Here is a 15,596-nt window from a genome sequence, read left to right on the forward strand (position 1 = left end):
TACGTTTTATATGAGGTAATAATCCGTATAGAAAAAAAAACGTGCCTCATCATTATACTAAGCAACGTAATCGTTTTACCTTCAGTTTTTCGATCTCGGATGTTTTGCCTTCGCAAGTCCAATATGATAGACGAGACAGAGTAAAACCAGCTAAACTTTGGCCATGTATTAAGCTTGCTTATCACCTAAGCAGGTTAGGCAAGTAAACTGCGATTTGCTTATAGATGCCTAAGTAGTTTCTCAAACGGTACAGAGTGTCTTCTCAGTGTTTTCTGATTTATTCTCCGCGTCGATCGAATGGAGCAGCGTTTACGTCTCACTCCGTTTGGCGACCTACGTTTAGGTCACCTAGCCACTTTTTTACGCATCGGGCCAATAAGCAAACATTTTCTCCATGATCTTCTCTATAACTCATGCAGAACCAGTTCGTCCATCCTTAAAGGCGTCACGGACGTGTCTCAAAAACAATCAAGCTACGAATCACTGTTCACTTCCCTTTTCCTATGTGGCTACTTCGAAGCTCTACCTTGAATTTCTGCTCTGTCAGAGCCTGAACCCGACTTCCTCCCTACACCTCGCCAAGGCCCACATGCGTAGCCAGCGCTGTACTCTTCCCTATTACCTCGTCAGTTTTGCCACTTCCCATCTTATGTTCCAAATTGTGAGAACAAAGTGAGCTATCATTTGATTCAATATTCATCCTCTTCGAGTCGACAACTTCGTGAGGAGCCAGCCACCCCTAGTATAGCGATGCGCAGAGCTGAAAGCGACCGAATGTGGGTTAACGCGCGGCTATGCGGGCCAATTTCTTTTCTCCTTTTTTCTTCACCCCCATCTACAATAAACTCTATTGTTTTTCACAGACTTAGATTTTTATACGTTACCTCATGCGACTAGAGCCTACCTATTAGCCCGGCATTCATGCGGACCCAAAACGCAGCACCTTCGTGCAGCATTCAGTTGAGAGCACTTCTGCTAGAGCCCAACCGGATTTCCTCGGAATGGTGCAACGTCCATGATATAGTTGAAGTTCGTTTGTAGGATCTTGTCGAACACCGAAATATGTTGAAGGAGCTATCGATAATTCACTCAGAAAGCTCGAACAGTTTGGGTTTAATCTTTTAATTGATCGTCGTGGCCGTTCTAAAGAAAAGCAAAGGGGAACATATCGCGTTTGTGTAAGACACACGGAAGCTTGCTAAACGGTTACACTACAATGCGAAAGCTAGACATATACGGCCATGCAGGCTATTTTAATGATGGGCGATTGACAATGGTAGCTAACCCAGATTTTATCTTAATGAGCAACATATTTGCCTGCTAATCTTAGGAGCAACCTTAACACACATGTAAGGTGTGTGAGGCAAATGAGGGCAGTTTACCTGTACAGTTGGAAGACTTAATCTGCACTATCTTAGGATATTAGCTTAGATAATATAGCTGTACTTAGGCGCTTTCCTATCAAAGGCACTGTTGGATGGGGCATTTTTTTTGTAACTGCGAAGAGTTATGAAGAGTATGAAATTGAAGTTTTGTCCAAAGACGATCAGTTCTCATATCAGCCACGTCCCGGTAAACAGGACGGCACAGGGTGTCAATTGTTGAAACACATTGACGACAAATAAAATTAAAAAATCAAGAGTAACGTATTGCAATAGAATGTACGTTAAGCCTACCTTTTTTCGGATGTAAAATATTGCTTAATATGTATTGTCGGTACATTCGGTACGCAACTGCTTTAAATATAACAGGGGGGCTGTAAAAAAAATCCAAACAATACATTCTTCTGAGTGAGTGAAATACGAAAGCAACACATGTTAGGCATGTTTACCAAATATGCAACTGTGCAGAGAAAATGTCTATGAATTAAAACCAGACTCTCTTCTGTACCAATACCTAGATCGAGGCTTTCGTGCTATGGTTTACTTATTTTTCCGTCGTCCTTTCCATATAAATCCGTTTAACTTGAAAAAAGTCGGTTTAGGAGTTTTTGTTTTTCAGTTGTGTAGTTATTAGGCGAACTAATTATAGTAAAAATGAAAGTTAAGGCAGGTAAAAGTTGTCAGATGATTTTTTCAAAAATTAAAAAAAATTCTGCTCGACTTTATCTATCGTACTGACACCGGGCTTGCTTTTCAGTACTAGACTCATGACATTTAAAGTTGATATATTACATTATTGTTGATTTATTTAGCGGTAACGTATAGTAATTAGTGCGCCAATTTTCGCAAATTTTATGTTGACCTTAATAGCAGACGATTGTTTTTTCCGAACACCATATTTGTTTTTTACATTCAGCAATATTTTATATAATGTATAACGATTTGGTGACATCATTTCTTTTATTATGGGGGCCATCAATCAAAGCAAAGCTTTGGTGCGGCACAGCCAGAAGTCACGTTCCTTGGTTCTATCAACTGAAGTGCTTGATTTGCTCGTTTCATTACTACTATCCGAAACAGCCTATCAAACAATCTACACAAACATAATGCATTTGTAGGTAGCTGTCTATAAAAATAATGTTAGGTATGGATTGCACCTGACCAGACGCTCGACAAATCAATCAATTGTTATTGCTTTCTCTTTACACGTTCGTTTAATATAAAAGTGACTATTTTTGTGCATTATTTTAGCTCGTTCGAAAATGCCCAGTCTTTGGCACAATCGTAGTGATCTTCGATTATGTGTCGGCTGGATTTCGGATTTGCGATTGACGACCATAGAAAAGATGTTGGTAGTTCTGAAAAGTCGGTCGTTTCGAGCAGCACCGTACGACTTCTATTCTTCTTCCTCAGCGGCTCCTTCCTTCTTAGCGCCCAAAGCCCACTCGGGCTTCTCGACCTTCAAAGGCAAATTCGCATGACATTGGTTAATGAAAGCTTAATGAACAGGACAACAAGATTAACATGAACAAATTCTATTGTTTTCTTTCCACTTAGCTGACTGCAGTTGATGAAATCAAAAGATAAATAACGATGCTATATACTTACGGGCTCCTTGCCTTCGACATCTAGCTTGAAGTCCTTTTTGACGCTCTTCAAATTCGAACGAAAATCGATGTCGGTCTTAACATTTTTGATCTTCATCTTGTCGAATCTGTAAACGAAAAGTATACAGTGTAGTAATGTATCTAGAAAATAAAGTTCCTTTGCTTCCCATTCATTTAGGTGCTTTTCCCATCTAGAAGAATAACACGTACTTGGACACTTTCTTCAGGGAAGGTTTGACGAATTTGCCCCGGAGGTCGTTAACCTGGATCGTCAGTTCGTTGATCTGTAATAAAATCATCATATTCTAAGTATGGTTTCAACAACAGTGCATAATCTCAGTATAATGTCTTATCGAAGTGTTTACTGATAAAAAAAAAAAAGAAAAGCTATGAGCATAATATATTGAAACTGGTGTATCTAGTCTGAACTCACCTAAGAAAATAAGAGGTTGGCCTATAACTTCGAGTCTTTTCAACTGGTCTCGTTCACTGGGGTCTACGCGCATGCTGCCTTGTGCAAAGCACACATTCTGCTTAATTATAAGTATCATACTATGGACTTGATTCAAGGTGTTTGAATAGCTTGTCGTCCATAAGCTTTGTTAAGTTTGTGTTACGTACTTACAAGGAAATCTTTTTGGCGGACCTCGTACTCAAGATCGTACTTTTGGCTTTCGAGTTCCGTGATTCTCTTGTGGTACTCTTTGAGGCTCGTCTGGAGTGATGCTGTAGCAATATACAGAGGAAGAGAGAGGAACGAACGAGTTAGAATACGATCTGTTAATCTATTTATTCGTTTATACAAGATTTTTCCTCAAGGAAAAGTTAGTAATCAACATCGTAACATTTTCGTACGAATGCAATTTTTTAGCCCAAATTAACGTTAACGGGAGTGTGTGCGAAGCCTGGGTCAACGAAATGAAATAAAAATATTACCCATAAGATACGATAACGATAACTCTTCACGTGATCTAGTAATTAGTGATCTTTCAACAGCCGATCTAAGTGATCTGCAATATTGACAGAGGACAGAACATGAAGAGCAACTCAAAAAATCCAGCTGCGGTAACGCAGAAGCGTTATCTAATAGGCATTTACTTTTGGTGAAAAGGAACTCGCTCAATTATTAGCATTACTAAACTTATCCGTTTTTCCAGATTGATCTTGTTAGATTCATCGTAAAGGGCGCAAGTTTGCTTCGTACCTTCGTTAGCGCCGTCGATGTTACGGGGTTGGCCACATCGTTCGGCGATGACCTTTTTCCTAGCCTCGGCTTTCCTCTCCTGCTCTTTCTTCAGTTCTTCCGCAGCTTTCTTTCGAAGGAGAGCCTACACGTGTGGAGACAACCGGAAAAGATGTTTGTTAAATAAGAATGAATACGAACGCAAGAAGACGCATTAATACAGTCAAGTAAACTGTGTGATGGTGTTGAAGTTAAGCGTTTGCTTCATGCCTGGATATGGTCCTGATTCAAATCCGCTAACTGCAGGCGCATACCTCGTTTTGCTGGGAGCTAGTGAAACTGACTGAGGCTGAAAGAAGCCAGCAGAGGTTGTCAGTTCAAGCCCCGCAAACGACGTGCGCGACGCAGTAAGATTGATTAAGTAAACAAATTATCAGTAAATTAAGGGATTCTATGAGAATCCTGGTGCTCATAAAATACATCATGAAATTAAAAAAAGCTTTCTTAAGATTCGAATTATGGAACATGATTGCTATCCATTGTTGAAGCTATACGACATAATTACAGTTGCTGTTTACAAAAAAAAAAAACTGTTGAAGATGGCCTCGTCGTTGTTTGCTATATCTGTTGTCCATTAGCTATTTAAGTGTACACATTGTAAGACAAAACCTTCAAATGAATCCTGCTTACATTAATGAGATGAGTCACAAACTTAGTTACTGCTTACTAAACCAGCTAATTGTACTACCTGCAGGATAATAGAGGCTGATACTACCATCGACTGGAGTTTGTGCGCTTTATAGTTATTTACACTAGGGAAAAATGAATTGAAAAAATATTGCGAGTTTCTTAGGCACTAACGGAATCTAATACACCTCTATAATCGCTTGTAATCCGTTACTATCCTCAGCTACATCGGTCCGCTAATCGACATTGTTAGAAGGCAGCCAGCTTTGAATACACCAACAATGAATATTTCAAGCTTAGATTTGCTGCAACTTTGGTTGACCATCACTACAGACGGCTGGCTCACAGTACAAAAGTGACTGCCTCTATGCTTGGTTTCGAACGAGTCATTACAACGCATCCCTCTATTTAGCAGGCAAATACGCTACCGCTAGAAAACCGCTTTGGGTCCACGAAAATCTACCACCCTACTAAATGTCGCTGCCAGCATAACTTATACGCAATCGTAACTTTTAACCTAACCTCCGTGTGTCGAGTTCTCTTTATAGAGTCTCTATCAAAACAGAAAAAGTCCTATTTATAACGCGTACCCTTAATTTTTTCTTCCTTTCGGGTGTCATGAAGCCCTTCTTCTCACCGCCGCCTTTTTTGGCCTTAGAAGCCTCCTCGAGCCTTCGTCGAACCTCGGCTTTTTTCCTTTCTTTCTCCTCCATCTTCCTCTTCTCTTCCTGCAAATTATTATTATGAATCAAAGATCGTTCATTCGCCTTTATTGAATACAATTGAAAAATATAAGGTATATATTTACAATAACGAGATATATATTATTATACTAAGTTATTTCCATTATTTATATTACAAAAAAATACGTCACTTACTTCTGTCATTTCCGGCATTTTGGTGGCTGTGTGTGATACTGCAAGGAAATCATATAGAAAAAAAATTAGGCTTTACAGGCAGACAACGATTATGCAAAAGCTGTAGGCGTAGGTTCGACCTGAAATGAATGTCGGTACTTGGATCGAAACGCTGAGTGCGAATAGTTGACGCCGTACGCCAGAATTATGGGGATTAAACAGGCCGCCGAACCCTCTGGATTCTATGCAGCACCTATATAGACCTATATAGAGCTATATAGGTTTCATCTTGAAGTAACTGTTCAAATCGAGTATAACTTGATACTTTTGGAAAACAAGTTACGTTCGTGCTACCCGAATGAGGTATCGCGTCTTTAAATCAACAGCTTGAAACAAAGTAATTGATTCGTATAGTTTCAAACAACAGATAAAGACCTAGCTGCAATTTTATAATCAACCAACTGCATAAGGTCGTGTCGATACAATATGCCATACAAATACATATATTACCAATTAATGATCATTTTGTATGATTTTATAACAGTTTTTTCTTCTGTTAACAAAATCGAACTAATCATAATGAATATGTGTATAGTTGACAGAGAGGCTTTCCTACTGAAGACTTACCCATCTGTCTTGGTAAAATAGGTTCTCATTTATCATTTATACTCTTTTCAGTCATCATTAGTCTGATCACATGTCTCCATTGAAATCGCGAAGTAATTGTTTTCAAATTGATTGTTGTTAGAGCCACCGTTACAGCTATCACTAACGTCCCGCACATATTGCTTCCATAGACGATTACGCCGATTGATCGGTTACATGAATCGAAGCTTGATACGACTAATTTGACCTGATAGTGAGTTATTAGATTTTTTCCCTGAGGTTACGGATCAGATCATTAAGGTACTAACAAAACATCGGCTTGGCGGCCTCATTCCGATTTCTCCTTTAAGCTTGCCCGTAGCGTAAACCCAATGTTACTAAGATTCCCTCAAAGTGGCCTCGTCGCCAATTACCAGCACGTCGCTCGCACATGTAGATATCCTAGACGGATAACAACAAGTGAAACCTATTGTCTCTAACCCCGCTCCTGTTTAGAACCGCCAATGTTGTGGTCTGCGCTTAGAAACGACCTGACCAGTTGTTACAATGTGGTTTGACACGGCCACAGCGCCAGCAGTAGCAGCAAAAATGGCGGCAAAAAATCAGCTGGGCTTTTGCTTGCTGCAGTACTTCGAAAAAAGTCCAGTGACCGAAAGAGTCTAGGATGCTATCGGCGTTCGTGTTGCTACGCCCCCCTCCGTCCCCGGCGCCGCTGTTGTGATGGTTTTTTTTTTCCATTGTCACCATGACTGCCTCGTCGATCGAGATGCACTAGCGGTTGACCGTTATCACTCGACTCTCATTGGGTTTTTAGAAAATCTCATGAGCTCTGTAGCTGCTGCTGCTACAAAAGCCTGATCAGGCAATAAATAGTATGAGTATGTATCCACGTTTCTACTAACGTAGGCAAAGATATGATTCCGATCTATGGCTGTAACGTCTGTATGCGTGAGTAGTAGAGCTTTACAATGGGATGCTATCGGAATATTATGAGATCAATACGACTGAGCATGAGAAAGGCGGACAACTATGATGTTATAGATTCTCATAAGAGGATTATGACGTAGAACGTTTTGTTAACCTGAAAAGAATTGTTAGAAATTGTTTAGAGGTAAAATGTTGAAATCTTGAGATCTTGAATTGAGTATCTACTCGCAGTGTTTCAGTCATTGAATAAGTGAAATCTGAATTAGGAAATCTAAATTGTTAACGTCGATGCGAAAAACCCTGGTTCTCGCATTAAATTAAAGCAAATTAGCAACGAAAGTATAGATTTATAGCTGCACCTCTATCTACTAGCAGCGAGAAAGTAGTACAGTTCACGCTGGACAGTGGTCTCTCTGACTTGATTTTAAAACTGGTTGGTTTTATGGATGGAGTCCGTTTGAACGGGAAAAATCGATGTCACTTATTTGTACGTATACAATAACGCGCTTAATTTTTCAGTGATGAAAAAAAAACATTGATAAAGTCAGCCATCCACTGGCCGAATTAAATTGTTGATTAGTTTATGGGCCTCTTGCACAGCTTCGGTAGATATTCACAATATCAGCAGTGTAATAATAAAGATATTTGAATTAGAAATCATACAAACCCATTTTTTACGTCTGACAATTTGCCATGAGAGGAGCAAAATTCTCCACAACGAATCACTTTAGCATTTTAGGATGCTAGAAATAAAGTGCAGCCATGTTTGTTTTTTCTTTGGAAAATGAAAAGTAGAACTGCTTAGGGCAAATACGGTACTGGCATTCGTATCAATTTCGCCGAAAAAGGTAGCGCAACATTCGATTCCTAGTTCATTTATTTAGAACGAGCTTCGATCTTCAAGTTCAATTTTTGACCATAACTTTAATGCCACCGTTGGTAATAACCGTTTGGTTTTTATAGCAGCACGCCAATTTTTACTTTTGACCGAAAAAGTATGATAAAGTTATCAATAGATCTGCAACTTTTTCCCCGCACCATCGGAACTTTTTTCAGCCGTAACAAACCGAAAGTGGCATATTTTTATCTTTTCGGTATTATCACTGGCGAAAAACTGATCTTCATTTATGCACCAACTTTCTTCATGCAGATATGAAAACGCTATTTTGCAGGAAGATTATAATAACTTGAATAACTTCGGTCCCTATGAAACTGTGAAGACCTGAATGCTTACTTGGCGATCATGCCTCATTATTAAATCACAACAACGTCTATCGTAGCCACCTCGCAGCCGTTAGGCTATAACCAGTAGTACGAAAAATTTAGATCCAATTTCAGTCGATACCCATCGTTCTCTCAGACATTTGCGTGCTTCATTAGTCTCTTGAAACAGTCATCACCAATCACAGCAATAGAAACGGCAATAGGCTCGTAAACGACAAGTGACGCCTGCGCCCACCGGCCAAGCTAGGACAGGTTTGGCAAAGCAAGGCCACCAACTCATCGCCGTAAGTAGCCTTTTCACCTATGGTGAATAAGAGATCTGCTCGTTTTTTAGGACCGAACCGCCCTCGCTCGTGCGGTGAGGACCGTTGCTCACTGACTCGGAATCATCTCGTTGATTCTATTGCAAAGCAAAACGACTGAACGCTTACCATAGAGGGAACAGCTAGTGCGTCTGGTCAAACATCTGTTGGTATTTTTTTCGATCAGCTTAAGCTCACAGGCTACATCTCATAAATCTCAGATCACCAAAAAGTTACAACTGCCTGGGGCTGATGATAGCATTTTCGTGTTGCTCTTGAGGTGTTGTGGAAAACTCCTATTCTAAACAAGAAAGTCTGTTCCATATACGACGCAACCCAAATGAGCAATGCAACGAAAAGACACTGACAAAATTGGGTATCATCATTTTGTAGTAGCGACAAGTCAAATTGACGAGTTAGTCATCCGGCTCAGTTAGTCTTCGTATCGTTGAGGGCATTTTGCGTCAGTGTCCCAGAATGGTTTTAACACTGGTGAGCAACTCCAGTCGAATCTATTCGGCACCGCAGACTCGGTGCACACGATTTAATAACGGTGATACTTGCCACAAAACGAAAGTGAGCCGATCAGCAACGCCGGCCAGCTGTCCAGGCCGGTTATTTAAATGGGATAACCAAGATGAAGGAGTCCGTCTAAAACGGGCCAATGTGTATAGCCCAAGTGTACACAGGCGAGAAAGCGCCCGCTAAAGAGCACCGACGGGGGCCGAGAACGGCCATTGGTGTCATGGCAGAGAGGGGAAGACCTAAAGCACTGCCTTGTCCTACCTAGTATTTGTTTCTCTAAGGTAAATAAGTGCGTTGCCTTTATTTCATAGCAGGTTAGATTAGTATCTAAGGAGAGTGCCCTCTGGAATATGCTAAAAACGTTTTATTTTTTATTAATTAAAAAAAAATTAATTATAGTTAATTAATTTTACCAGACAATAGCAGAGAATAGATCTGGTCGCCATATCCATTTATTTCCAAGCTGGGTCCTCTCTGGTTTTTTTGATGCGCGCATGGTTCGACTCTTAAGAACATTGAGAAAACTTTGACTTATGCCAGGTACTAATGATAAGTTAAAGGTAAAGCCCGGGCGCCACAGAGCTGTAATTAGCAAACTCTCATACACTACAAAACAAATACGACCCACGATGCCAAATACGATCTACTCTTTTGATTCCAAATGGCGTCTATTGAGGTTAAACAGTTGGATTGTTCACAGATGTCTGAATTCTTCTCGAATCGATCATCTCGAGTTGCCATTGTAGCTTTCGAGTATGCGTACATTCGTACGAGCGTTTAAAGTACATGTCCTTCTGCACGCGTCGCTTATGAATATGTAAGAAGGGCACTGTAAAGCACACGACAAGTCCTTGAATTATTTAAAAGAGTTCAAGTCAGGAGTCAAATTTACATGTAAAGTTATTGCTGTCATGCAAAGACACTAAGCGCTTTTTGTCTGTCTTGAAATCAAACCGAGGTCGTAATAGTAGCAGTAGTTAGAGAAACCGAGTTTTCCGCTGGCAGCGCGTTGCCGCTCCGGTACCCCTGCGACATGAACTACCCCTGGCTAACAAGTCAGCTCCAGGCCAAAACTCCTGCCTTACCTAGGCACTTCGTAATGTGCAAAGTCATTGAACTCTTTACGAGGTTGTCAGCTTTTACGTTCCTACAAGCAACGTCATTCGAGGGTACGTTCGCTGCCTGAAGTCCACCAGATGTTGATGGTGGCCCATCTAGAAAACCAACATCTTTCGATTGCCGCTATGATGGCATTTTAGCTTAGAGGGCAGTAGTGATCGAGATAGCACTATAAAGGTAATTATCCCAGTCTACCTTTGGGTTAAGGATATGATCCTTTCGTTGGCCGCATTCAACGATATCAAACCAGCAGATCCTAACCGTTTAGTTTGAGCGTCAGCAATGCGACAAGATGAGAACGAAATAAGGGCTGAATTAGATGTGAAAGAGACTACCTCCGAACACAGAGAGCCAAATGGACTGATTGAAGTCGTTACTCCTAACAATAAATATAGTATACGTATGCGTCTGCTCTCGTGTCGCGTTTGTGCTAAGTTACATAGGTGCGGTTGAAAAGTGTATGAGTATCTAAAACCAGCTGACTAAAAGCGACTAACAGCTAAAATAATAAAATAACAAATTGCTAAACTAACTAGCTATAAAAATAAACAAACTAAATCAAGTGGGAAAACATAGGGTTTGAGGCTACGAAAGACAGTGTGCGGCTTTGGCAAAAAGGGTGTAAAATAGCCAAAGTGTAAACCCGGTGAAATTGTGCGCATTCAATTTTTCCGATAATAGCTTACCCAGTATAAGATAGTTTACTGGAGAAGGACTTCCGTAAAATGGATCTCAACACTTAATTTTTTTTTTATGTGTTTTATTACCAATACACCGTACCCTAACCAATTCTCATGGCCGTAATTCAGTGGAATCGGACATACAAATCTAAATTGTAGCTTTATCGTTTCGTCACTTATCACTTCGCTTATCTGCGATGATGAGCACGAAAAAAAACTGCTTTGTGTGTTAAAAAAAACTTTGATTGTGCATGGTTATTTCATAATGCTGAAATGTTTTAACATAATAAAAACAACAGGAATTTCTTTAATAACCCTCCTGTTAGAGCAGAGATCTATCAGCATAACAACGTTTACGGCTTAGCGATCTTGCCGGCTCGTTGTGCCCCCAGGCCTAACGTAAAGCATTAATAATAATACTAATTATAATAATAGTAGTAATACCTAGATATTATTATATATAGGTATTACTACTATATATGTTAATATCATTATAACATCTAATTTCAAATAAGGAGAAAAATGATATTTATATTGACGGGTCGTACTGCTCAGTAAGCTCTGTTACGACTATATTAAATAACAACTACAAAAGTGCGTGTGCCTAAACACCCTTCACTTATTGCACCCCGCCTTGCCCCCTGTAACCCTATGGGAAACACCCCTCAGGATATTAGAGGCCCTACATGAAAATTCGGCATATTATATCTACCTCCGCCTACACTACATCCCAACAGAAACTAAAATTTGAGAAACGTTTTACCCATTTATCTTTAAATGAGGTGCAGGCTATTTGGCTCGAGCTTAGTTAACTGGTGATTCTAATTACGAACACGAAAACCGTTTGGACTTTCACGCATTCGTATTTGTTTGAAGACCACGAATCTTGTCCCCTCTCTCGAATCGATACTTCATCACCAATTTTGATTCGTCGCACAAAAAATTGACTCATGGGGCTTCGGTTCACACGATGATATTAACATTAACTATCTGTTCGTTTTGATCGGAAATCGTCATGCTTGGGTTGGGTCACACGGTAATTTTTGCACAGGACTCTTAAACTTGGCAATTTTTGTAAATTTTCATAATTTTAACTTGAACCTTCAACAATTTCTTGACTGATGTAGTCGACACAGGCGTCCCAGTTAAAAGAAACTGGGCCACTGACCGGAAGCACCCTCGTTTGATCATGGCTAGTAAGCAAATTTCCATATTAATGAAACATGACGATTTTGCGAGGTGTATTTGTTCACGATAGAAAGGTAATCTGTTGACACTGCTCGCGTTATCCTAGCGCAATTGAAATCAGTTCCTCTTTTGCTGTACTATTCTGTAGCGAACCATCTATTATCACGCTTGAATGCATAGCTTACGCAGGTCCATGGAGAACAAAAGGCATGGAGTCAAACAATACAGTACTGAACGCGACATAAAAAAACGTTGTCAGTCTTTCAACGGTTGCAGAAAAAGGGACCCCAGACGACTATTTGTCATAAGGTACGCGACTAGCTCTTAACAGATTGACAATGACAACTTAAGGTAGACCAATTAAGCTATCCAACGCAAAAAAAGATATAGGAAAAATTTAATGGACCGCTTTCGGCACCGTTTGACTAAAGGAAATTTCCTATAAACGCTCGTATCCGGCGCGGAAGGTATGCACTGTTCCTCTTCGGCAACGACGACGACGACGATATCATCACTGTAGCAATGAAACAAAACAAGCTGCTTAGGGGCTCGTCGCATCTTCTGCACGATAGCAGACAGGTCAGACCAGCAGCAGAAATGGTGTAATTCCAAAGTAAAACTCCACAGAAGACAACGAGGAGATGGCAATTTCGATATGATTACAGCTATTTTCTCTAGTCACCACCAACATTCATCGTAGTAGCAACAGGAGAATCTTTTGTCTAGTTACTCACAGACTCCGCGGGCGTCGACGAACGATCAGCTTCTGTGCCGTGATCAGCGGACGCTCTCACCGCTAACTGGCAACTGAGATCTCTTTGAAAAAGTGACCGCTTCACTCAAGAGATCCACCTTTCCCAGGAGTCAGTACAGAACCGCCGACGCTCGGGCGGCCTCAGATCGAGCCGTGGTACTGCCACCGCCCCAACATCGTCCCGGCACAGTCACACAACTTGACGCGCTTTCGCCGCTTTTCCAGCTTCTGGCGATCTTTTCGGTTAATGGAGACGGCCTTAGGGAAAAGACCGAGGCTGCTGCAATCGCTGCTACTGCCCTGCACCTACATCCCTATCTGTATGTATGGGTTGGCACTATGGCATGTGCGCATATGTAAACTCTAATATGTGTGTGTATGTGTGATACGGTAGAGGCAACTGTGGTAGTGGGTGTGGCCAATCGTGGTGGTGTCCGAAACCAGCAGGGTTTCGTTGAACTGAGTTAGGCCATCTCAGTATCATGGTATGTGAACGGATACTGGCGGACGTATGTCTTGGCTGCGTAGGGTAGCTTATGGTTGTGCAAAGTGGGTAGGTTGCTGATAGCTGATTCAATGGTCCACGGGTTTTTAGCAGACGTTGCGGGCGCACTTTTTTTTTCAAGAAGGTGACCGTTCTCTTACCTACGGCGTTCTATATGACAATATACTACTAACTACAGCCTACTGTCCTATGACAAGTCTCGCAGGCGTTTTAAGCACCCGCTTTACCGAAAGGCCTACCGCGTGAATGTGTTATGCCGTTCAAGGAAGAAATGCAATGAGGGAATACATGGCACATACACACACGGGCCGATAGACGGCCCGCGAAACGCCCCGGCGACCGGCGATGAGCAGGCCAAATCTCTCAATAATTTTGTCCTGTGCCGTGATGCCTATGCAGTGCTTGACGAGCGTGGCGGGTCGGGCTAGATCGGAATGGAGATCTTGAGAAGGCGACCGAGCAGTTTAGGCAGCAACAGACTATCGCGCAATACGAGGGCTGTCTGATCAAGCAGGCAAGATGACGCCCATACCGCCCCTACCATCACTGCCGGCCCAAAGCAAAGGGAAAACATAGCTGAAGGCGGCGTGGTTGAGGCCGTTGTCTCGTTTCCTATCTGGATGAGACTGAGGGGGAGTTGAATACGTTGCAGTTTAGTATTGGACCGGTTCGTATCATTAGAATGGCCTACAACGGCCTGCCGCTACTAGAAGTTGGTATAGTGGCACAATACTGATGGTCGAAGGCACTAGGACGCTGTAATAGATCCGTTTCTACGCATAAATGGACTTGTTAGCACTACTTGGCTAAACGCAATAGGACAATTTATTAAATGAATAGACGATTCGTTGAAGAATTTGCCATGAACGCTAGGTTCAGGGGTAATAAAATAAATCCATTTCGCACTGGTAAAATGCCAAACCTGGTCATGATAATTGTTTTTGTTTGGAAACGAGTGCTATCGTCTCTATTCTCTCGGTGTACAAAAACCATGCAGTATTGCTTCGAGGCTAATCGATCTAAACGTCCATAAAGGAAAAGCCCTTGTTTGCTGTCGATATGATGAATATATTATTTATGAACGCGCTAAGGCATTATGTTGAAATACTGCTATCTCTACAAACGTGTCAACGTATTCTACGTCGTTGTTGACGTTTTGCGAGCTTTTGAATTTGATCAGTTTCTCCGTTTCTAAATAAGATTTAGTTATACGACTCATTGTTTATAACATAATATTGCAGCGTGAAGATTGCAGTCGGTAAGCGTGTTTTAATACGAAGGTCAATTCTCTAATTAGTGAGCTTTTTTCGACGCTTCTGCTGCTGACTGTATGAGCGTGGCTATGCACAAAGCACCTTATTCTTGCTAATATGTTAACCTTACCATACGTAGTCTACGCTCAATTATCACGTTTGACATATTTACTGCTTTCAAAAATGATGACGCATTACATACCGTCGCAGATGCCATTTCGAAAGAGTCGGTACGTATCAAAGCACCGCTCTAGTAATTTAAAAAGGAAATCACAAACATAGATGTGAAAGTATATTTTGCTTGTTAATCCCAATGCAATATATAACCTATGGCTTTATGCGTTGTTAGCGAACAGGCACGAACGGAGACGACGCGGTGCCTTGTTCGCCTGAGAAGGGTGTCTGTGTCATATCGCAATCACTTCAGACAAGAAAATACTGCTTGGCTGCATTGAACCGATTGGGTACAACAAAGTGTCCGAACGATCGACACTAGTCGATCGTTTATTACGAAAATCGAGCCGTAAATTCGAAATTATGCCTAGACACTTTTTTTTTGTGCTGGTGGACCGCTAGATCAAGACTGTCTAAATTCGTACTTCACCAGGGCAGGACGGGACACAAAAGTTTGCTAAACATAACAATCTTGCTTATCTACGTCAGCTAGCTGCTTGTTATTTGGTTACGACAAAAAAAAGCAGACCTATAATTAACCCATTGCGCAGCTCTCTAAAAATAGCGCAAATCAGACATATCGGAACCAACTCTACTTTTAGCAATACATCAGATGATACTAA

The 15,596-nt window shown here is 41.1% G+C and overlaps 1 protein-coding gene across 1 annotated transcript; it reads right to left on the bottom strand.

Moving 5' to 3' along the window:
* Positions 1 to 2,162: 2,162 nt before the first annotated feature.
* On the bottom strand, positions 2,163 to 13,261 carry LOC111249884 (troponin I-like protein). The gene is made up of 8 exons (XM_086987198.1): positions 13,022 to 13,261; positions 5,738 to 5,775; positions 5,450 to 5,587; positions 4,194 to 4,317; positions 3,615 to 3,715; positions 3,200 to 3,273; positions 2,991 to 3,096; positions 2,163 to 2,841 (listed from the first exon to the last, which is right to left on the bottom strand). Exons 2-8 carry the CDS (start codon positions 5,753 to 5,755, stop codon positions 2,779 to 2,781), a joined length of 624 nt encoding a protein of 207 aa, XP_086843324.1. The 5' UTR covers positions 5,756 to 5,775; positions 13,022 to 13,261; the 3' UTR covers positions 2,163 to 2,778.
* Between the last annotated feature and the right edge of the window lie 2,335 nt (positions 13,262 to 15,596).

The sequence above is a fragment of the Varroa destructor genome, unplaced genomic scaffold (genome assembly GCF_002443255.2).
Source record: "Varroa destructor unplaced genomic scaffold, Vdes_3.0 BEIS01000004.1, whole genome shotgun sequence".
Classification (NCBI taxonomy): Eukaryota; Metazoa; Arthropoda; class Arachnida; order Mesostigmata; family Varroidae; genus Varroa; species Varroa destructor.

Excerpts from the sequence above, each read along its gene's own strand:
- LOC111249884 (XM_086987198.1), bottom strand. Across the intron at positions 4,318-5,449 it reads AAAGGAAGAAAAAATTAAGG|GCTCTCCTTCGAAAGAAAGC; the intron begins GTACGCGTTATA and ends CCACACGTGTAG. Across the intron at positions 2,842-2,990 it reads ATGTCGAAGGCAAGGAGCCC|GTCGAGAAGCCCGAGTGGGC; the intron begins GTAAGTATATAG and ends TTGCCTTTGAAG.